Source organism: Lineus longissimus, chromosome 12 (assembly GCF_910592395.1).
Source record: "Lineus longissimus chromosome 12, tnLinLong1.2, whole genome shotgun sequence".
Lineage (NCBI taxonomy): Eukaryota > Metazoa > Nemertea > Pilidiophora > Heteronemertea > Lineidae > Lineus > Lineus longissimus.
This window is the reverse complement of record NC_088319.1, coordinates 3,104,950-3,128,396: the sequence shown is the minus strand read 5'-3', so window position 1 is coordinate 3,128,396 and position 23,447 is coordinate 3,104,950. Positions and strand designations below refer to the sequence as shown.

The following is a 23,447-nucleotide window of genomic DNA, read 5'->3' as shown; positions in this document are numbered from 1 at the left end:
AATTCTTTCAAGCCAATACCTTACATGGTCACTATCATCCGTATCAATGATCAAGCGTATCGTCTGCTGATATAGAATAAATAAATAGAAGACTGGACATCTATCTGCCTGACGGATGCGTCTTACTATACAACAGTTAACAATCCGTATAAATCATCCCATCAAGCAAAGGATTCTGGGCAAAAGTTTAATGCAATATTTATAATAACAATCGATAGGAAAAATGCGCCAATTCGGACAAACGGGAAAATGTTATCTATGCATTGTAATGTCATATCGGTCCGTTGTATCCGACGCATGCAACTCTTATTCGAATTCAGTACACCACACGCCTATAGTTTCAATCAAGAGTCTGTTCAACAAGCTTGATGTATATCTCACATTCCAGATATATCGGTCGAGTCTCTTGGAAACGAGGTGAATACACACACAAAACACGACTGGCACACTCAACACGGTATACTTCTTCGGATTGGCTCTTCATCAATGACGTCATATTTATCCCGTTCACTCATTGGCTAGTATTACTAAATATGTTAACCCTTTCTCTTAACTGATCCTTGATTTTCTTCCCCTTCCGATTCTTCCGTTTCTTCGCTTTCCCAGATTTACCGCTAGTCGTCTTGTCAGTTTCGCCATCTGCAAAGAGGAAGCAAAAAAATCAGAATATTTTCAACGTCATTATCTTGAATCAAATTTTGTAAATCAGCTCCGTCCTTTTGATGTAACCAAACGCATAAGAAATGGTTGGTCATCGAGAAAAAGATTCGATGTGGGCAATATTTTGAACGGCTCCTGGCCACTATAACAAAACAATGCGAACACCATTGTTTTCTTTTTTTACACTCATTCATATCAAGTGGCGACTCAAATGCAGTTTGTAGCGTGTAGGTTTATAATTCCACAGTGTTTTACACCAAGGGCTGGCCAAAGTCATCTGACACACTTGTATTAGCTATGTTATTCCTCCTACGGAAGAAGAAATCGTCCGAATTCGAATTTTACTTTCCGTCCTTAAAGGGACAACTTATAGGCATGAGATATGTTGGTTTTTCATTCAAAAAAGGCTTCCAGCAGGACCGCAACATCACCAAACAGGATCATTGAAAAATCGTCGAACTGCAATAAATCTGGCAATGCACGAGAACGTGGTGAACCCATAGGCCTGTCTGAAATCCACAAGCCATATCCAAAACTGTCTGGTAACACTGGCAAAAATCATTATTAAAGATCAGCATTGGTGTGACACTACTAGTGGCGGCGCATGGTGTCAAGCAGGGGCATTATCCTCCTGGTCAGGTTAATCCGATGCCCAAGTTGTCCCTTGTACTAGACGACTACCCATCCGTTCCCGATTCGCGTCTTTCTCATTTCCGTTGAAGAACTTACCAGGGTTACATATAGGGCAGCATTGATCCTTGGGCGTAATTCTATATTTCTTCTTGCACGGTGGTTTAGGGCATTTCTGGCGCCTGCATTTGATTTTTCCTTTCTGCAATAGGAAGCACAAAAAGCGGAGATAAGCAAGAGAAGAAGATAAGGCAAGGCAAGAATTACAAGCAAGAATACAGCTTAGTAATAAGCACCAGGGATAATGGCAGCTCTTGATTATCAAAATACCGGCCACTACTTCTTGGAGGACTGAATCTGGGTCATGAGCCGAGAAGTTTTCCTGGAGACGTTTGATCCAGATTTTGCATCCGGTTAATACGCGAGCGCATGAATGAGTCGATTGGTGTTGTTATTCATGCGCATGCGCAACCGGATAGAAAAGCTGAAAATGTTGTTCGAACTTCCGCCGATGGTGTTGACTGCGTACACATCGGTATCCGTTTTAGTACACCTCCGACTGGGTCATGGTTCACAGATTACATCTGAGTCTCTGAGTATCATAGATTGAATCTCAGTATTTCCCTACACCACGAAGTTTGACAGTCAAGCATAGTCTTGTTGCTAAATTATCAAAGAAAGGATCAACTCACCTTGCATCTACAAGAAACACATTTGATTGTTCCGATGTCGCCAACTTTTGGCTGCCATCTTGAACCATCTGGTATCAGTGAATTTCCGAAGTTGCATGCTGAAAAGTAAGTAGAGCCGTTAAACATACTTGTCAAAGGAGGTCGAATACCTGTCTCACTGAAGTACCGCGTGTTTTGGACCTGTAACGATTATGGAATCGATACCGAACAAGAAGACTTAGTTGTCTCGAACGAGAGAAGTTTTCGCGGCGACATCCTGCTGAACTTAAGTACGTATTATTATGATGTTTTGTACAGTTATTCTTAACCAAAAGGCGGGGAAATACTCACGTAATGCGTCAGGGGCGTCTCCCTGCAGAGGCTTCTCTCCCGGCTTCAACCCCTTCCGCTCGGGGCACACCCGGCAACAGTCCGTCTCGTTACGTCTGAAGGCGTCCGCCTCGGGACAGGGTAGGGCAGGGCAGGCTATCTTCTTACAGTTCACTTCGTTTTTACCCTCGCCAGGCTGCAGAGAAAGAATCAATATTTCAATGAACATGGGGTTGAGAACACAAGTTGTAAGCTGGACAACTGAAGACAAAGGAGGCCCGAAGAAAACTGAGGAGCGAAAATAATTTGTATGTCTGGGTATTATTAAGCCTCCGAAAACCAACAAAGATGCATGACATGATATGACACCACAAACCTTGGAACTTCGTCGTTCGTAAAGGTTTTGAAAGCTGCCTTATATAAGGTGATTGCCAAAAAAGGTTCAGCTGTGACAAACTGGCCGCACAAACCCCTGAAATTTGTATTCCTTACCTGACAAGAGCAAAGAGCACAAGTCACGTAACCGAACGGAGGGATGTACGGATGCCAAGTTGTCCCCACGGCATGGTATCGCTTGTCCCCCTCGAAGTAGCATTTATTGGTGGTGTCTTCTTTCTGTGGTACGGCCGCGACTCCTGCAGCAGCACTAGAAGATTGTGCCCGCGTTTTGCTGTCGTCATCTGAAATATAAGAGGATTGTTAATTTTCTATAACTAAAGATAATCGTCGTTTATTTCGTTTGAAGCACAACTCAAATACACTTATCTGTGAGGATGAGTTCCTCGTTTGAAAAATGTGGGGCTCAACTGCTTTTAAAGAAATCTTCCCGAACTCCCTTGTATTGTGTGGGGCCAGGGACGCAGTTGCGGTATAGGCCTCGTCCCTCCCCGAAGACCAGTGCATGGGCAGCAATGAAACGCGTTTTGATCAGCTACTTCCAAACTACTAACAATGCTCTTTATGGTCAGACTGGAAAGGAAACAGATTCACGCACCTAGCGGCCATGCGCCTTTCTTCAGTGCAACGATGAACAATTCTAGATAATAGGCCGGTTTCGCAACCTTTAGGAATGAGGAAGTATGGTGTCATCTCCAGTACTGTGCTAATTCACTGGACACTCGCAAATCATCTCTTGTACTTAGTGATAGAAGCAATCGGGAAAATGTTCCAAAAAATATCGTCGACAAAGCCATTTGATACTTCGACCTTCGTCGTTCGTCAGCTTTACCTAAGGCTTGCGAAACCTGCCTAATGATGGATACTATCAAAAGACTCTGGAACTCACCGACACATTGTTTACAACATTCTCCCTTGACGCTGACGGGTTTCTTGCACTTGAGGGCTGGGCAGACCGTGTCGTGGCACATCACCTTGCCTCGCTGAAAAGGGGAAAACATTTGTGGTTAGTCTAAACCAAAATTCTGTTGAACTTCTGGGCCATCTTCCCCATTTTGATGCTTTGATGTTTGAAATTCACACCTTCTGACAAGGCACCACATGACTCAAAGGAAATGAGCAGATCAGTTTGTGAATGCAAACCATTGCTTGGTCAAGATGTTTTTTTCCATGGTTCAACAAGGACAGGGCATATCATACCATGATAAAGGAGAACGTCATTTATGAGTATACACCTCGCGGCTGGCGTGGAGGTGGGAGGGTTTACAGAATGGTTGTCATGAAACTGCATGAAATCACTCACCCTACAACTGCAGGACACGCACACCTCGGCTCCTGGTGACCAACTATGCCCATCTTCGTACATTTCGCCGTCGTGCATACACCTGTAGCGCTCCGTCGAGTCCAGGACCGACTGTGCCCCATCCTCCATGACGGTGCCATACTCGCTTGAATGACACTTGTTCCGAAGGCGGCCGAGGTTTCCCCGGAGGATTCCGCCCGGGTGTTCTTTTGTGGCGATCTGGAAGAATCCACCATCTGAGTCCAGTGCGGCTAGAAGGGTCTTGTCGATGTTGTCAGTTTTGCTCGCAACCTGCAGAAGAAATATTCAGATTAAAACGGAGGAATAACTACCAAAATGTTATTTATCTACCGATATGTGGATGATCTTACTTCATCACAACTTTCAAGGCTCGGTTCGCCACCTTTTAGTTGAAAGTGCTAGTGTAGGGAGTGGGGTAGTGGAGGGACTAATTTCCGATTGAATGAGTTTATTTGCTTTGTTCGTTTTGGTTTTGTTGAGTTTATGTGTTTTCACTTCGTTATGATTCCCCTTAGATAAGAAGCGAACAAGTTCCGTCAAGACTGGCTTGTATAGGTTCACTGACGAAAACGAGTTCACTGACGAAAACATCATCAATGGCAGACCATGACATTGGTATAACATTTAGCGAAAACACTTGACTTCGACAGACAAGGAACAAATTTAAAAACAAATCATCACTTACAATGTTTCCAACGAATCCGTTCACAAGTTGTTTCTGTTTGGCGTCGCCTGGGAGGTTAACGTAAGTCCCGATCTCTGCAAAACCGCTCAGCTGGACGCCATTTTTTTCCAAACCCAGCACGACTATTTGGTAGTGGAGTGCGCAACTGGAGAGGAAGACCCAGGCGTGCGCTGCCGCCCTTGTGTCCAGGGTTGGGCTGAGGGTGGAGGCGGAAAGAACCGTAGGTGGGTCTGGAAACAATATGAATAAGACATTTAAGGAATATGTATTCTGAAATGAAGTACATGTTGTGAATTTGAATTTGAATTATCTACTCAATATGCAGTAGTGACGACTTCTGAGACAGGTGTAGCAGTACACTCGACTTTACGCACGGCCTACGTGCTGGTTAGGCGCCAATGACGCGAATTTAGAGATGACATTTGTGATTTTGACAGTAAATTGAACGTCTCCCTTTGTCCAGTAGAATGTCCTTCAGTGTGAAGGGAAAGGACGGGGTGCGTTTTCATCGCACACAAAAATTACCTCTTATTTGCATGGCAGGGAAATGACACTTAAACAAAACACTTACTTTCAAAAGCGTCGATGAAGGGATTATAGGGCAGTGAGAAGATTCGACCTCGTAGAGAGCTCAAACCATGTTCTTCTGTTCCTAAATTTATGTACATATTTTCCTGCAATAACATATACGTCTCCATGGCAACAGCCCGCGTGTAGGTTCCATTTGCCTGCAAGAAAGAGAAACAAAAATCACAATCAAGTAAACAGTTCTTTAACAATAAAGCTTTTTGTATATTTACATTTCCTGCCTGTTTAAGTTTAAGAATTTTGGATCAACACAAATTCAAATTCAAATTCAAATTCAATTTATTGTACAACTGTCAAAGGATAAGACAGTATAGCAGTACATATATACAAATACAACACATACATACAAAAATATTTTTAAAAGAAAGTTACATGTATAATTATGTTATATTATGGTAATTAAAATAAGACCACAATGACTTATTAATTAGTGCCCCTGAAGAACTGTTTGTCTTTCTTCAAAGGCTTTCGAGATAAAAATAGCAGTATCTAAAATAGTCTTGTTGTCAGTACTACTCATAATAGAAATAAAATCCAGATTTGAAAATAATTGACTACATTTATAAAAATTTATACTTGTGAGATACTCGTCTCTTAATACTCGTCTCGTCACAGAACAAAAAAAATCAATGACAAGACCAGGAAAAAATCTATTCTTAGGCTCCGTTTGGTAATGTAGTATCAATTCTATGGGTAGTGGTCAGTGGTATGCTGGAAAGTCTTGGGTGAGGATGACTCGTGTTGTGTATGTACAATGTAATAGGATTGGCTTCGTATTTTATTCATAATAGCAGTAGTAGTATTTATTCTTTCAAATGTAGGAGTCCGTCACGGCGTGGCCACGAATGCCAAAGTCAATCGCTCCTTCCCTCCCATGGGTCATATTTTCGTGTGTTGTACTGAAAGTCAGGATGTAGACGCAATTGTTTTTTGTAAATATCAACAGATATTTATCTTCAATGAATTCATGTAAATTCAACTTACCCATCCACCAAATGAACCATTCAGCGGCTGGAAAGCGCTTTTTAGGTTAGTTGCGCGGCGTGGCTCGGCTGTTTTTGGGTCCGCGTACTCTATGGTCAATGATGTCAATTTACTCCGTAGCCCTACGATGTGAACCTAAAACGAAAAAAATCTTAAATTATAGATTATTGATTATAAATAGATTTTAGATTATGAAATGATTACATTTGACCATGATGGCAAATTAGTCTGACTGGCGGCTAACCAAAAATCTCTCCCAGGAAATCAATCAAATAACAAATGAATAATACATTCGTAGCATTAATTGTAAATGTAACACACCGCTCTGCAGAAGAACAACGCGTTTGTCTTTTTGATACACCCTGAGTAAACGACAAGATATTTTAGTTCTTCTGGGTGGCAAAAGAGAGCGCCTTGGTGAGTAACCATCAGTAATTCCCGATTCCCGCTCTAGAATGCCAATAAAAGTACTAATTAACCGTCTATTATTGCATGATTATTATTTGTTAGCACCCATGGGCCTTCAAAGTTGGCCGTAGATGACGTGCTAAACCTAAAACTGCAAGTTTCGTCGGGAATTGAGCGCGCCCGGGATCGGGACTTGAGTTGACGGGAGCAGACGATTCGATTCTTCCATACCAAAAGTCGTCACGGATTGCTATAGACAACAAAAGCACCAAGCTATATGCAGCTTCTTCAAACAATATCAACACTAGCTCGAGCAATATGCGGGGAAAGATGTGGCAATTGGGAGAAAAGCCGACCTAAATGTATCGCGATCGTTACTCCTCTACCAATGTACTACAATGTATGCGAATACACGGCCGATGTAATAGCGCGCTTATCCAGTACCATTGTAGGCGTCCATTATTTCGTGTTACCAGGATGGCCGAGTGGTTAAGGCGTTGGACTTAAGATCCAATGGACGTATGTCCGCGTGGGTTCGAACCCCACTTCTGGTAGATACTTTTATTTTTTTTATATATTATTTTTTTCTTTTTATTATTATCATTATTATTTTATATCTACAATACATTTTTTTTAGATAATGATATTTGATAAAATTTTGTGGGATTTTTCTCATAAACACCTAACGTCAAATTGTTGAACTAAAACTTGATATACGAGTGACCATTATTGCTCGTATAGTTGATAAATTTAAAACTATTAATCAAGATACTTTCGAACAATGCGAAAACTGAAATGCGTAAACAATTTGCAAACTACATGTAATTATGACTTCATCTATGATTTTTCTCCAGCGTTTTTTATCAGGGACTACTTATATAGCCTATTATAGGCAGTCAAGCGTCATTCTTTTCATTCTTCTTGGATTGAGGTTCTCTACGTTAGGTGTATAAAAATACCACCTGCCCGTACACCGAGTCTCAAAAAACCCGGCACCCTCCACTCATCAAATTAAAGGGGGGCCAGTGCTTGCACCAATATCTAAAATGACCCCCTTTCTACTAATTTCTAGGGGATTGTCATCTGAACGTTGATCCTCTTTCTCGCGGGGACCTCTATGAAACAAATCGCCTTTTCTAACTCGTTTATTTCATGTCATTTTCAGTATTTATGAGTTTTTATTCTCGAACCAAGATAACGTAAGTAAAGTGGTCATAATTGTTAATGTGAAAAAGCACCCTTGCCGAGTGGCAAGACATCTTTCTGACAGAGTACCCCTTTTTGTCTTCCCGGGGATTTGACACCCTGGTTTTGAAGACAAAATGACCCACCTTCCCCTAGAAAATTGGAACGCGCACGCGGTCCCATAAGCTATCGGACGAGGGGAAATGGGTCAGGCTTATAAAGTCTACTAATTCTAAAAAAAAATGAAGGGGAAAACTAAAAGGGGGAATATTAAGGGGAAAATATGAATATAAGTGTATTTTACCTTGTAATGTAGTTTTCCCTTGTGGTCCAGTTTGAAGATGGCCGAACCTGCCGCCCCATGTTTGTTGAACTCGAGAGCCTCAGATGCTGAGAGGACAGCCTGCAGAGCTAGAAGACAAGAAAGACAAGAGTTTATTTTTCACCGTTCATCAATTTGTCGATTAGTACTCCTTCTGAAGACTACCAAATTTTCTGGGCGTTTTCACAAATTTTTAAAATAACCCGCTGGAGTCTCACGCGACTTTTCATGCTGTCATTGCCATTTTTCATGAAGTGGAGTGCCGATGTAGAAGTTTAAAATGTCCTGGGATAGAATGTCCGGGAAACAATGGATTCTATTATGCGCTTTAATCTCTGAGCTATTGGCGGTCATAGCCTCTATAGAACCAGATAGCGGAATACAATAGGGCCGGACACTTTTTCCAGGGGGACATTTTCTTCTTTTACACCGGTGTGCAAGGGATAGTAGTCCTAGGGCTGATAGTCCGTGTAACAATAGCCCGCATTGCTAAATGTTTTGGTTAGGGTTGGCGGTACAATAGATCATGCTGCTTAATTGATTTAATACAATGCTACCGGACTATGACTCCAGGGGGACTATATCCGCTGTCACACCGGTATAGGTTAGACATGGTAAAATAGTGTCCGGCGGACAAGGATTTTTTGCGTTGCTTATCTCTTATCTTAGGTATTGACGGTCATTATCCGTTACCATTGGGATGGACACTTTTCACGGGGGGGGGGGGGGCATTTTAGACTGCTACAACTGTCACCTAAAATAGCAAGAAAATTTAGCGACGGAAGCTTTTCAAGAAATTCTACTCACTGTCGCACGACGGCCTTGGTCCGATGTCCCCCTTGATGACCACTCCTCGCTCCGTCCTGATCTCTAAGGAAAGCCTTCCTCGGGCCAACTGTCTCGAATCCTTATCTGTCAGCTGGGTCCAGAGCTCGGAAAATTCTTCGTCCTGCAATATGAATGTTAAAGTGTAATATTGTGCCTCATTTGTTCACTCTTACTTGCCCTATTTCTCTTGTTTACTTCTGGTGGACATTTCAACCTGCAAAACGCACTTTAATCAAATTAACTATTAATTAAAATCCCTGTCAAAACTAAGAAGAATATCACTGCAATATTCGAACTTTGTGGAGCTTTTAACAGAATGATTAAGGCTAACGTGTTTAATTATGTACAATTCTAATGAACTTACGTATTTGGATATGATGACGTTAATCTCCTTAACCATGGTTGAATCTTTTAGGAAAGACACCATCACGTTGGTCTTCGCTTCTGCAAAATATAATTTTGTGAAGTTGATAAATTAACTTAGTTAACCCTTCCTTCTCATAACGGGAACGGACGAACCAAAGAGAGTTCACGATATTGCACCTGTGGTATTAAACGTAAACTGCACAAGGTTTAGAATACATGTAAAATGGCCTCATATCATTTTAGGCCGGGTCTATTTGGCAAGCCGCTCGCCGAACAGGCATCTTTTTTTGTCCTGTTTGGAGAGCCGCTTGCCAAACAGCACGAGCTTGCCAAACAGGTAAAAAATCTACCCTGTTTGGCGAGCTGGAGACTTTACTTTAATATTAATGAGTTCGGCTCTCCATTCAGGACAAGAAAAAGTCGCTGTTTGGTAAGCCGGGCTTGCCAAATACATTGAAATAGTCACTTCCATCATTTTAAACCATCCTGAGATTCAGGGTTTTTTACTCTACATCATGTACAAAATATCGACAGGTGGAGTATATTGAAAAGCACTGGTTATGCCAGGATGCATCTATACTTGTGTTTTTTCGGCGTAATCAGTCATGCAATGCTAAAAGTTAAATCACATTATAAATCACTAAAGAAACGTTAAAACATACCCTCGTACTGGAGAGCCCCCTTCAGTCGGATAACAAAACTAAGAGTGTTGTCGTTCGGGTTGAGGGTGAACATGGCCATCCCACCAACTCCTATGGATGAATCTGACGTCAGAAGAGCTGAGAATGTCTCTGCAAAAAAAACAAATAGAAACATTAGATCATTTGGAAAAGTGACCTCTGTTGCGGAGATTGACGGAGATTGCAAGTTCCCGTGAACTCTCGCATAGCGTTGTTATTTTGGAGTGGTCCTACTTCCATCCAATTTTTAAAAGTTGTTCGGACAGAACGAAAAACTCGATGTTACTCAATGAGTTATAATGACAATGCCTCGCCTCCCCTACCGTGAGAGACGAACCCAAAAATATATCAATTAAAAAGACACGTTTGACGCACCTTCTTGCAGCCTATGCGTCAAGACGTTGCCCCTGATCTCGCCATCTGGGTTATCATCCGTCGTTACAATCACAAACATCCTCCGTTGCTGGAGGTATCCTCTAAAGACGCTGGGGATCATCTGCCACACGCCACATATCTTGTCTTCGTTTCTATAGACGTTCTTCGAGAGGTCCTGTTCATAGAGCACTTCCCCCTTGTCGTCCGTCAGTAGCATAAGCTTAGGATTTTTCAACCTGGAATTACATCAATACTGAGGACATCAATAATTTGAAACGGTTTGTAATTACATTTTCACTACAACCTAAATCGACCAATCGTCACGGACGGTTTTTTTTCGCTGACTTTGCAAATGACATCGATTTGCTGAAAATAAATCGCGGGATTCTTTCTGATTGAAAAAAATTGAAAGAAAATATTAATATAGTCATGTCACTTTTGACGGATAGTTAAATTTAAAGCGGTGAGTTCTACATTAAACCACAGAAGAATGCACTTACTTTTTGTATTGAAGTGTGTAATAAAGTGAAGATTTTCTCAACGAAAAGCGCCCCCGAGCGACGGCCGACGTCTTGACCGCCACTTTAAATCCGCCACCAACGAGAACTGTGATGAACTCTGTGTCACTCTCGTCCCCGACCAACATTCCGTGGTTCGACCCGCCTCGATTGTCTCTCATAACGTTTTTATTCTTAGCACCGTCAATTAGATAGGACGCTGAAAATAGCCAAAGAGAAATAGTCTTTGAATGAAATGTAGAATGTGCACTGGCGCAACCTTAGGCCTAGAAAGGTTAAGTTTCTGATCTACCGCCCAGGGGAGGGTTACAAAGTGAAGGTGATTCGGCAAAGCATTTGATGGCTACTTCATTCGTGAGGTTCAGCTTAACTGGTGGTCGAAATGACCAATTCACCTTCAATTATTGAAGTTGACCTGGCGATATTTTGCTTTAGGACTCAGTTTTTGGGAACATGTGACTTCATGGTTATAGAGAAGAAAGACATTGAACAAAAAAAGTTTTGAAGTGAGACCTGAAGTAGGGTAACCTGACTGGGGACCACTCATAACACGTGGTGACGTCAAACACCATGAAGTTGGTGGTTTCTCGTGGTCAGTAGGCCCACTAAATAAACTGACATAAATCTGGGTCTATGATTGTAAAAACTGGTTCAAAGGCAATGATGTCGGAGGTGGCTTTTCAAATTACATGTACATGATCTTCAAAAGCTCAATCACCATATCGTGTTTATTCAGAGAGGGTAATGAGTACTTTTTTCACTTCCAAGGTGGGAAAATTATTTGCTTTTATACCTGATATTTTTAGACACCCACAACTAACGGAAATATTCATTCTTTTCTATTTAAACACAATCACACGTGTCGTTAAACACATCATTGAGTAGCAAAATCATCGCGCTAAGTCATAAGTCATTTCAAACGATTCAGACGCACGCGGCAATTTCACACCGAATTTGTAAAAACTAATTATTATGTTTGGAAATTATCGGACATACAAAGTTTAAACGATTAAAAGAATTTAATGACCCAGACTACCTGGCGCCGGAAACTATAGAAAGAAAAGGGCCTAGAAAAATGAAAAAGGGTCCGTGTACAAGGGAAAGGGGATTAACATACCGAGTAAAGTTCGAATCACCTAAACCGAGAGGGGTTGTGATTTTTCATAAAAAGCGCAAGCCAAACCGGCTCCTTTCCTAATTTTTGTTTTGAAAAAGCCTGCAGGAGATTCCTGAGAAAAGGAAGGGTGTTTTGCCGATTCATTGGCGTTGTTTTCCTTTGACATAAGCGCCATGAGTAGGGCCTAAGGATAATGAACGCGTCGGTGGACTCGAGAGCGTTTCAACTTGGCCCGAACTGAACGAAACATCCTAACGACCGAAAATATTTTTCGTATCATCGCCTAATGCAAATTCCTCGTGAAATGTCTTAGATTCGTTCACAGGATGATTGCAGTGAAAAAACCTTCTGTTCCTGGAAATTTGTATGACTGTATACTTTCACGGCGTTGGATAATTTGTAAATTTTTCTTAAATTTTACCTCAAGCATATCCAGAGGGCCAAATATTTATATGAAAACAACATGCAATGCCCGCAACCAAAGACCTAAATTCTGATTCTGAACCTCTTGGTTGAAACTGATGATCATGCTTCTCCAGGCAATGCTCGGTGCGGCGGCATGAGGATCATAAACCCCATACACGTTCTCACACTTGAAGAATGTTTAAACCTTTGCTGCAACATTATTCAATGCGAACGCATGCAATATTGAAATTTTTGAACGGAGTTAAAATTCACAAGCACTTGAACACAACCAACACGCATACGGCTTCTTAAGATGTAACCGAAGGACACGAAAAGTCACGAAGGACAACATTTTGGCCCGTGAAATGCAGGTGCTAGCCTTTTTCGCCACATTTGCGTGAAACACGAGTTCACTGATCGAACGAATTGCCGGGGCCAGATTGCAGCAAGCCTCGAATTCTGATTTGCAGGTGCTGTTTCGAAAGATCTTTTTCAAATCTAGTGAAGGTTTGGACAAGTTTTTTTCATAGTTCGCGTAAAAAAAGGAGTTCCTGCGATTGCACTAGAATTTGGCTGGAGACTTGGCCGATTGTTCAAATAGATCACGGTCTCATTAACATAAGCAAACAATATGCATCTGTGAGTTAGTGATCAGTGCATAAAACTTCTGTCATCACCAGAACTGTCGGCAAATCAAATTTTATTCTATAATTGAATCACGTGACTTACCTCGTCCCACGCACGTCTTGCAGCACTGGTCAGGCAGTAATACAGGATCGCCATCGGGACACGTGACCGTCGGACATTCGTTCTTGATGTTGCGACAGTTCACGCTGCCTTTTCGTCGAATGCCACCTTTTTTGTTAAAAACCTGAAAGTGAGCAAGAGTTATAGAAATAATTTACTGAAAACAACAGAGGGCAACAATACAATTAAGACTTGGCAGACGATAGTCAAACGGCGTCCCAGGAAGAAGAAGAAATCAAGCAGATGGTACGCCTATTAACTGTTGCAAAGTCAGTGTCGTCCCATCCCGCACCCATACACCCATTTAATTGAAATTACTAGCCAGATGAGGCCTTCGAGACACTGAAAAATTGTGACAGAGACGTCGTCAATTTTGTCCGAGTTATTTGAGATGCATACTAACACCCTGGTGAGGAGCAGCGCCGCCTATTGGGCAGCTGATACTCTATTCATAATGGCGCGCTTATGAGTAGTGAATAATAGATACTTCTGATGCAAGGTACAATAAAATAGAGTGCAACCGAAAGATTTAAGAAATAATGACCGATTCTTATAATTCTGTCGCCCGAAACTGCGGCTATTACGCGCTTGGGAATCGGCGGCGCCAGTTCGCCTGATTCAGTCTCACAAACCTGTCATCAAATATGACAAAAGTACCACAACAAGTTATTAATTAATCTGTCGACGACCATCACAGTAACTTAATGACTATAAACATATTTTCATCGTCCCTTGATGCTGATGTTTCAGTAACGATGAATACATAATAGGATATACTTGTAATTAAATGTCAACTGTATTTGCACCTTGTCGGGCCTTTTCACTGCGCCGGGGACACTTCCGTCATTTTCTCAAGAAACCTTCTTTTGGCCGCAAAGCAAATTGGGTGAATATGGATTGTGAACCTTTCAAAGAACCATCGATACGTGCAAATCATTATAAATTGAGGCTACTTACGGGCTCGCATTTACACGTGATGCAGTTCATGACGCCATAGGGCTCTAGACGGGGGTGCCACTCCTCTTCCAGGCCGAAAAATTGAACTCCCAGGTTGCATCCTGAAATAAAAAAAACACTAATTAGTGAATGATATAAAGAGGTCAAGTTGTGATAACTTTATTCTTCTCTGACCCGGCAACGAAAAAGCTACACCTGTATGATGACGCATTGCTTCCGTCAGGTGCATTCTGATTGGTTGGTGTCATGACGTCAGACACCAACGTAATTTTGTAGGCTATGCTTTTCTGTTGTTTTCATTGGCTGTCAGTTTTTGATGATGTTTTCCTAAAATATTGAGTGGTGGGCGCGTTTGCTCGAATTTGGCACATTGTTGTGTGCTCTTTGGAAATATTTGGCTTGATTCGTAGTTTAGAGGGAAACTGGGGCACCCGGAGGAAACCCACGCCGTCGGAGAGAATCGGCCTATCCCACTGTCACACATGTACACCGACAATAAGGAATCGATTCGAACCCGGTGTAGACGCTTGAAGTGTCCTAAAATACAATGTCCGGGGAAAAAAGAGTTCTGTTATGCAGTTATATCTCTCTGGCATTGAGGTCATTGCTGCTATAGAACTCTCTACCAGTCTCCGTCAAAATACAATAGGACCGGACACTATTTCCAGGGTGACATTTTTTACTTCTTCACCGGGATGATCAGAGGGTACACTGATATGTCCACTCATCCTGGCACCTGTTGTTTTCCATATACTCCGCCTCTCGATATTTCAAGGTGGGAGTATCAAAAACCTGAATCTCAGGATGGCGTCCGCTGCGCCACTCCGCCGACCCAACAACATTCTATGCGGGCACTTTGTTTCCACTAGCATGGAGGCTTAATTTCCCTTGACGACTTGCAAGCGCAGGAGAACTTATTTCTTGAGAAAGAAATTTGCAATTCAGATGCGTAATTCGCATCCTGAACCTCATACTCCCTTTAAACGTATCCGGGCTATATCTTGATAAGATGCGTAAGCTTCGCTTTTTGTGGTGTACTGTTTCTGAGAAGAAGGGAAGGCGCGTGTGGGGGTAGGTGATATATTGCAAAGAAAGGTGCATTCCCAACACTTGCGTGAACGAGTATTCACCATGCACTGCAATTTTGTAAGCAACAGGCTTTGTTTTGATAGGAACGCACAACTTCCGTTTGTGCTTGCCAATTATCATATCGCGTCAGAATTTCGGCCACTTATTATATTTTGTCAGAAATCATTCGTTTGGTGTGGCTGTACCATCCTGGTTGGTTTGCGCTGGGCAAAACGAGGTGAAGACGGCTGATTACTGAGGTATATTTAGTAACGAAAACAGAAGACTTGAGCTGGTGTTGTTTGGTCGTGTTCAGTAGATTCTTGCTCTATTATATTCGCTAAAGAGTCCACGGATTTGTTGCAATCTTCAACGTTGATAGGCAAGTTTCGCAAACCTTACACGATCGAAGAGCTACGAATGACGAGGTACTTTTGATACGGTTTTTTTCGCCGTTTTTTTACATTACACGATTCGCCGTATACAGCTTATTATAAAAGATGAATACGAGTGGTTTTTGAGTTTTTTCAGCTAACACAAAAATGCACCCATAAATGTTTTAAAGTGTAAAGACCCTCCCCCAAAAAATGTCCGGTCCTAATGTATTTCGATGGATTATGGTATATGATTCTGTAGAGGCCAAGGCCGTCAGTACCGTCAATAGTTTAGGGATTAAAGCACAAACTAGAATCCTTTGTTCCCCGGACATTCTATCCTCGGACCTATTAAACTTCTACACCTGATCTTCAAGATGGACAATCGTGTCTTCACCAATTTGAATTTGTCAACGATAAGGCTATCGGGGCTATTTTCCCTGTGAAGATCGCTTCCCATGCCACTACTGTCGCCGCTGTGTTGCCACGAAGAGGTCTCTATGGCACGTTTACTAGGCGCTTACCCGAGGAAGATCCTAACTTCCTTGGCACAGCCAGCTGGGCCAGACCAACGCTCCATGGTGGTCACACCACAGTCACACCCGCGAACGCCAATCATAAAGCCATCCGTGACTATCCATTCGACACAAACTAATATTTCTTCGATTTCATTCATCAGAATGAAGACACCCTGTGCAGATTTGAAAATCATTGTCCAATACCATCGCAGTGTCAACAATCTCTTTAGGTCAAGTGGTGGATGAGTGGATTTTGGGTGGGCTAGGTGTCCGCTGAGGGAGGATCTTTTAACTTGGGGAATTCCTACGATGAAAGGAAAAGCACTGTCTGTTTGAGATCAGACGTGGATTCATATATTTTATAGAATGGGTCTCAGAAAGAGCCTGTACAATTTCCTGCAGTAGAATCTACGTGTTTTAGACCCCACGATGAGTGATATTTTCCCGCGAAATATAGAAGTATCGGCGAAGAGACGGCGGGTGTTACAAGCAATATTCAACATCTGGAAACATGACTTTATAACAACACCCCCATTTTGTGTTAGATTGAAGGAGGTGAGCACACTGTGAATGACAATGAACGAGGGACTCGGCGGTTTGAAAGGGATCTTACAGATAACCGCTGTTTCTTAATCCAAAACCCAGCACTTTTCGCGGCTACGGGCGTTTGATCCTTCGAAAAGGTGTGACGTTTTTACACGGGATAAGCACTCTTCACGCCAAAGGTTTCGTTGAATTAAGATTTTGCGCTCAGGACTGGACCCCCTCCATGTAAACTCGAGTGATTGCGTATAATTCACCATTGTTGGTGAATTGTTACAAATTGTCAATATTCGATTAGGTGTATTGAAAGCAATTGTCAAGTTCTCAGTTTGTTGTGAGTTGGATTTAGCGCATTTCGCCCAAAACTGGCCCAAGAAGCTGAATACCATCTGAGCATGTGTATGTATAAATAATTTTGGCTTATTTGTACAAGGGGCATGCTTTGTTCAGTAAACAAAAAGCACAAATCAGACTAAAATCATGGTTTTCGATGATGTTTGAGAATTTGCATCAACGAGTTTTTTATGGTTGAAAAAGCACATGCGAAAGTTCGCCACCGTCGTCGTAAGCTTTTTGGCACTTTCTCGTATCTGTACACGGTCATTTTCTGTTCAGTAAAGTTACAGTGTTACAAGAGAATCTATGCTACCCGAATATATAGACTCCCTTGGGCTATCCATTGCATCATCCTAAATGGATCTCCTTCTGGTGAGGAATGAGGCCGGTCCACTGCGTCCGGAGACAAGTAGTATAGTCAAGTCAGGTTTAGATAAATATTAATCAATTTTAGATGTAGAAACAATGAGAATATTCAATTCAAGTTTTTACTGGTGCGTAGTAAATGTTCTACTCCCGGTGAATTTACCTTACTTTATCAATGCTTCTCAAAGGCAAAGATCACGGAAGGTAGCGTGAGTCGATCATATGCTCTCGATCAGGGTGACACGATTCGTTGGTGATAAGTTTCAGAGTGTTGACTCAAAACAATGGAAGGCACTGTCCAGCCGCTTCCCATTCATGCACGATCATTAACTTGCTACGTTCCCCTGATCGACGACTGAAGACTTCCAGGTGCAAACGGTGATCGCCTTCTCGACAAAAATTGCCATTTGGGGAAACATTTGAGTATGTCGCAGGATATTCTAATGGTAACATACTGCTAGTAAATACGTGTATTTGTAATGTAAAACATAGCCACATTGCGATTGTTAACAAAAGTTTACAATATCGATACGAATAAGTACCGATTAGAATTATTTTAATTAATTCATTTGAAATGGGTTCTTTAATCCACACTTGATGAAATATTATGATGCAAGATGTTTAAAATGTATTTTTTATCAGCCTCTTTGTCAATGAGGGTCATTGTCCTTCGCCATTGAAATAAATGACGTTTTTGCAATTTTTTGCTCGATGAAATAACAATTAATAAACATTGCCAAAAAGGGCGACATTTTTAAGTTGTTACGCCGAGAAAGAAGCGCCACAAAACACATTTCTAAAAGAGACTAAGGACATTTTATTAAACTATGAAATTGTCTTTGTGAAGACACTATTATATATGACTAAAAAATCAAACAAACTTTTTCGCACTTGAAAATAATTATGTATTCTTGGCAAGCAGTACTGGCAAAAGGCATGTAACATTGCAGTTTTCTTAATAAAACTACTGTCATAAACAATTTTGGAATGAAATTTCGCTTTAGATCTGAAAATTCAAAAAAGTAAACAAGATGGCTGTTTCACCTACCTGGCGTCCTTGTTCTCTCCTTGTTCCGATTCGAGTCCGCTTTCAGTGGATTCCGCAAAATACCACCACATTGTCCAAAATATAAAAATAATATCGTAAACAAGATAAAAGCACTAGTAATCCTAGATAATTCCATGATTATAACTAGAAAGCACACACAAGTATCACAGATATAAAAAGGTCAAATCCGCACCAATAAAATCCTTCTCAAATTTCGAAATCAGCTGAGATCCTCCGGACCAACTTCACAACAAATCGAAAGTATCGTATCCTCAGGAAATATGTCGCAGCTCAGAAAAGATATGAAATTGGCCAATTTCACTCTGCTATAAAGTTTTGCTTACGATATCCCCCGCTGCTTTATAAAGAATTCCCGAAACCCAACTCTCATTCGTGAAATACTAGGTCCGTTACTCGCTTTTGAAATAACACAATCTGTCTAATTTTGTCGTATTGCTGAACGAGTTGATGCCTTGGAGTAAGAATAAGACACGAAGTTACACTTTCGACAGCCGATCAGTGAATAAGCAACCTTTGTTGTAGGCTAATCGGTATATAATTCGGGATCTTTTGATGACGCTAATTTGAGTAACACCTTGGGTGACATGCGACTCGAGTATGCAAATTAGCCGCTTGGCTGCACGTGGTTAATAGGCGCCCGCTGATTGGCTAACACGAGAGGTGTTGCCCCGAGCAAGTGAAGAATATTCAGTTCTGATTGGTCTTGAATGCACTTAATTAATTAGTGATTTTAATTAGTGTTTGTTGTGATGATCGGGGTAATTAAAAATATTGTATTGGCAACTCATCCTTGTTTTGAGAAGATAAGTGATGTAACATCATTCGTCGTCTTGCAAACTTGTAAACTGAGATACTATTTAGGAGAAATTGTCAATTTGATTAATCAACGATCAATTGGTAAATGGTAATGTTAATGCAAGCGTATTACTAAAACTGGCCTTTTAATTGAAAATATAATATTTATTTTACAAAAGTGTTAATAAGCTATTCTAAAACATCCAGATTAATAATGAACCGCAGTTTACAGTGTAAATGCACTATGCGCCGACGGTGCCTCATAACCACTTGGGTTGGTGCAAAATATGGAAGCAGTCAAAACGCATTTAAAACCACATCGTTCGTTATCCATTTTGATAAGTTTTAGAACAGAAATTGATACCTCATTACGCCTCAGTATTGGTCTAGCTCCACCCTCGCGGTTTTGGTGAGACGACCATCAACACCAGTTCGGTATATGTTTTGTGTTTAGAATAGCCCGGCACTTGGCTGTTGAGGACTTTGATTCAACACCACGGTCGGCAGAAGTTTGAACCGGCGAAATATTCCCGATTTCGCATCCGGTTACCCCAGTAATCCATATTAATTCGATGCAAAACCGGGAACATTTTATTTTCAAACTTCGGCCAATTCTGTTGATGCCTTTGAAACTCTTCGAAGGAGTTCGTATTTAACCGGAAGGAGAACATTGATAGTGTTTGACAAGCGGTCTGGCAAGCTGTGTAGCCTCGCAGTCTACATGGAGGCAGAAAGCTGGTGAAAAACTTTACTTTTCTGTTTTTTAACATGTAAAAACTCAAAATTGTTCATTTAACATGTTTGATGAAAGAACGGAATCTGAAGTGTCACTAGAAACATGTACCATGTTTTAATTTCTATCACACGTGTTTTTTCGCCATGTTTGCATGTTTGACATTCCTAAGGTTTTGTCAGGTGTTGCGTTAAAAGGTTTTTCCTTGACTCTTTTTCTGTACCCACGTGTTTTAAGAGGCCACGTGTTTTGGCGTTCCATTTGCTTCGATTTGCTCACTCAGTAAACTCAAATATAATTATTGTCCTTGCGGACGAAAAAGCACGCGTACGTTCTAACTTCAGATATGATTTCGTGTGAAAAATTCCGCTCGGTGAAATGTTTCCCATATTAACAAGTCCTTGACATTGGTCATGGTGAATATCTCCAAGTCACCCGACGACATAATTCTGTGTCTACGCTATAGCCGGTTGAGGCTAGACTCCCTTGGCAGTCCATTGCGCCATCCTATTTGTGTCTACTTATGGTGAGGAACGAGGCCGGTCCACTGCGTCCGGAGTGTAGTTGAGGCGCGTCTGTGCTGTGTCTATTCTGTGCCGACGCATGGTCATTGTAAAGATGCAGTGGAATATCAATGTGAAAGTGTTCGAAGATTCTCCCATGACTGTACTTGATTCCCACCAATACGATTGCTGGAAAAGGAGGGCATCACACGATTATAAATTTTTTTTTTTTTAAACATGAACAAATAGCTCGATCGATAGACTCAGAATTATTATCTCGTTCGATCGAGATAAGGCATTTAAACGAGATGATATCTCGATCGATCACGATATGAAGTCAATCGATCGAGATATTTCAGGAAATTATTTTTTCCATGTAAAAAATGATCATTATAATGTCCTTTTCCAGCCATCCGTATCATACAAATCTGTGTCGACAGGCGTTCAAAAAAGACATGTATAGAGAATTTTTGCAAAACCGGTGCAGATCTCAACGTCGAACAATGAGATGCGCGTCCGCGTTGAGAAAACTCCCTTGTAACACATACAAGACAGTGTACCATCACACACTGCTGCCATCTACCAGACTATGTTGAAGTCGCTTTCCTTTTCCAAGCTGTCGTGAATTTATTGTTAATTCAGCCCCATTGGACATGCTGGAGAACCTCATATCAAACCTCCCCTACCTACGTGTAGCGTCTGTCGTTAGTGACGGACGAGACTGGGTTGATTAAATTAGTCGAGCTGATCAGAGATTTATAGAAAGAGAGACCTTCCCAAAATAGATTATCGTATCGTCTGACTCCGACAGCGGTCAATGCCATTCCATGTTTCGGTACGACAGCGTCCACAGGAGTCTACCATAAGATAGAAAACAACACATCATTTGTGTACAAAACAGTTTTTATTTGTTTTTTTTTGCGTAAATTACGCGCAACCTATGACGCGAGTTGTGATTTGGACTGTAAATGCCGATGACAGGTACATGTATTTGGAGTGGTCTTCTGGGCTCAGTTGTTCAAAACCACGTCAGCTTTGACGGAGATGTCAAGTCTTAACGTGAACATTTTAATGAGTTTAACTGAAAGAGATAACGTCCTTGATGATACTTAACGTAACCGTTAAGGATAACGTGACTTTTGAGCTTTTGTACAACCTGGTCCTGATTACCATTTACGTTGTGTTAACCTAAACATGCTAAAGAGACAAGCAGGGCGTGGGATGACCCGGTTGTGGTTTTAATAAAATGGCTTCCAGCAGGACCGCGACAGTTCCAAACAGGGTCACTATAAAATCATTTAACTACAATTAACAGTATCCTTGTACGAAATGCAACCATAGGCCTACCTAAAGCCCGTACGCCATGGCCAAAACTGCCTCTCACCATCACAAGCAGTCCTTTTCAAGTCAAGCTAGTTTGACAGGGCAGGTGGAGGCGCATGATGATGGCGATCAGAAGTATTACCCTCTGCACACCTGATCATCCCACGCCAATGTTGTCCCTTTAATGAATATCTTTCTTTTCAGTAACTTCTTCAAAGTTACTGCCAATCGCCTTTCTAATTTGCTCCTCACACTCTGGTGACCTCACTGAAATATCCCCTCCAGTGGTGACGTCACATGGCGATAAACCTGCATCAGAAAGTGACATCCCTTGATCCGGGTCTTCACGAATATTGTCACGATTGTCATTGTCATGACTAGCAGTCGTTCTTTCAGCTTCCGCCGTCTCGTTTTCTGGTTCTGCAGATATTTTGTCGAACTCCTTTAACCTGTCGTTGAGGGGTGTTACGGGAGGACCAGATGTTCCGACCTCACTTTTGCCACTGAGCGAAATTGAGAAGAAACCACTTTCAGTGCTTTTACTCAGCGACGTCGAATGCGACTTCCCGGCGCCTTGGCCCACCTGAAGATGGAGGAAAGCAGTTGTTAGATAATAACGAAAAATATTGATACAATTACATCTAATTTTGTTGGGGTAAGTTGTCTGTGTGGCTCGATTTTGCCAAACTGTAGACAAATCCTCAACTTTTTGACCGCCGTCAGAGATAAAAAGCGCATAAAAGAATCCTTTGTTCCCGGACATTCTATCCTCCGACACTTCAAACTATTACACCGGGCCGTCCCTCACTTGTAAATCACAATGTCATCTCTATTTTTTCACAGATCTCTATTATCCAAATTAGGTTGGTTAACATATTTGATATTGACATCCTGTCTATGACATTAATGATGATATTCATTATAGATTGCATCTGATGATGATTTGCCCTCATTAAAGCCAATTCAATTACTTCGTAAGTCAATAGTGTGACTGTAATCGTTGCTACATTGTCCATTATAGTCATCTTAAACTCACTCAATGTACATGTATTGTCTGTCTTCGTGTACAGTCAGATTTAAGTTATACACGTAGCAGGAATACGTAAATTACGTCAAAATACACGTAGTTCATTTCGCCAACGACCTTCCCGCCTTGTATTTTGCGCTACGACGCGCCACGATATCGGCGTTGTCAAGCACTGAATGAGCCTTACATTTGATAATTCTCTGAAATGCCAAATGCTAATAGCACGATTGACTGACCTGTATCCATACTGGGTCGCCGTCCGTCCACAGCCTCCTCCGGGGCGACATGGGGCCCGGATTCGGACACTGTCCCGGTCGCGGTATGTTCAGCTTCATCCAAGGCGGACTAGCCTCCATCCAAGGAGGTCTTCCAGCCATCTCTGTCCAGCCTGTGCTGAACCTGCACTGGGCCTAGTAATCCTAAGCTTGTTACATATATATCGAAATGAAGGTATGTCAACACAGTTTCTTCCTGATCTGTATGCGTCCTAGGCCCAGTTCGAAAATATCAAGTCGTGTATAGTGTTTGTATTGGCGTTATTTAGTCCAAGTGGCCCATTCAAGTCTTAAAGAATGGAGTAATGATATTACTGTATGTTTTTTCGTCCTGCTAGCGC

At 41.6% G+C, this 23,447-nt stretch overlaps 2 protein-coding genes, 1 long non-coding RNA gene and 1 other non-coding gene across 4 annotated transcripts; 1 reads left to right on the top strand and 3 right to left on the bottom strand.

The window, feature by feature from the left end:
• Positions 1-2,070, bottom strand: LOC135497185 (uncharacterized). The gene is made up of 3 exons (XR_010448781.1): positions 1,983-2,070; positions 1,390-1,492; positions 1-639 (listed from the first exon to the last, which is right to left on the bottom strand). It is a non-coding gene; the product is annotated as an uncharacterized LOC135497185 (long non-coding RNA).
• A 66-nt stretch (positions 2,071-2,136) lies between these two features.
• On the bottom strand, positions 2,137-18,565 carry LOC135497191 (chordin-like). Its single transcript, XM_064786937.1, has 17 exons — positions 18,430-18,565; positions 14,177-14,277; positions 13,202-13,343; positions 11,034-11,149; positions 10,433-10,553; positions 10,040-10,168; positions 9,376-9,455; positions 8,991-9,132; positions 8,166-8,272; positions 6,269-6,403; positions 5,268-5,424; positions 4,697-4,926; positions 3,991-4,281; positions 3,577-3,670; positions 2,784-2,971; positions 2,313-2,487; positions 2,137-2,162 (listed from the first exon to the last, which is right to left on the bottom strand). The coding sequence occupies exons 1-17, from the start codon at positions 18,563-18,565 to the stop codon at positions 2,137-2,139; spliced, it is 2,370 nt and encodes a 789-aa protein (XP_064643007.1).
• On the top strand, positions 7,148-7,230 carry Trnal-uaa (transfer RNA leucine (anticodon UAA)). The gene has a single exon. It is a non-coding gene; the product is annotated as a tRNA-Leu (tRNA).
• Positions 18,566-21,387: 2,822 nt separating the features above from the next.
• Positions 21,388-23,428, bottom strand: LOC135497041 (uncharacterized). Its single transcript, XM_064786700.1, has 2 exons — positions 23,068-23,428; positions 21,388-22,387 (listed from the first exon to the last, which is right to left on the bottom strand). The coding sequence occupies exons 1-2, from the start codon at positions 23,206-23,208 to the stop codon at positions 21,986-21,988; spliced, it is 543 nt and encodes a 180-aa protein (XP_064642770.1). The 5' UTR covers positions 23,209-23,428; the 3' UTR covers positions 21,388-21,985.
• Between the last annotated feature and the right edge of the window lie 19 nt (positions 23,429-23,447).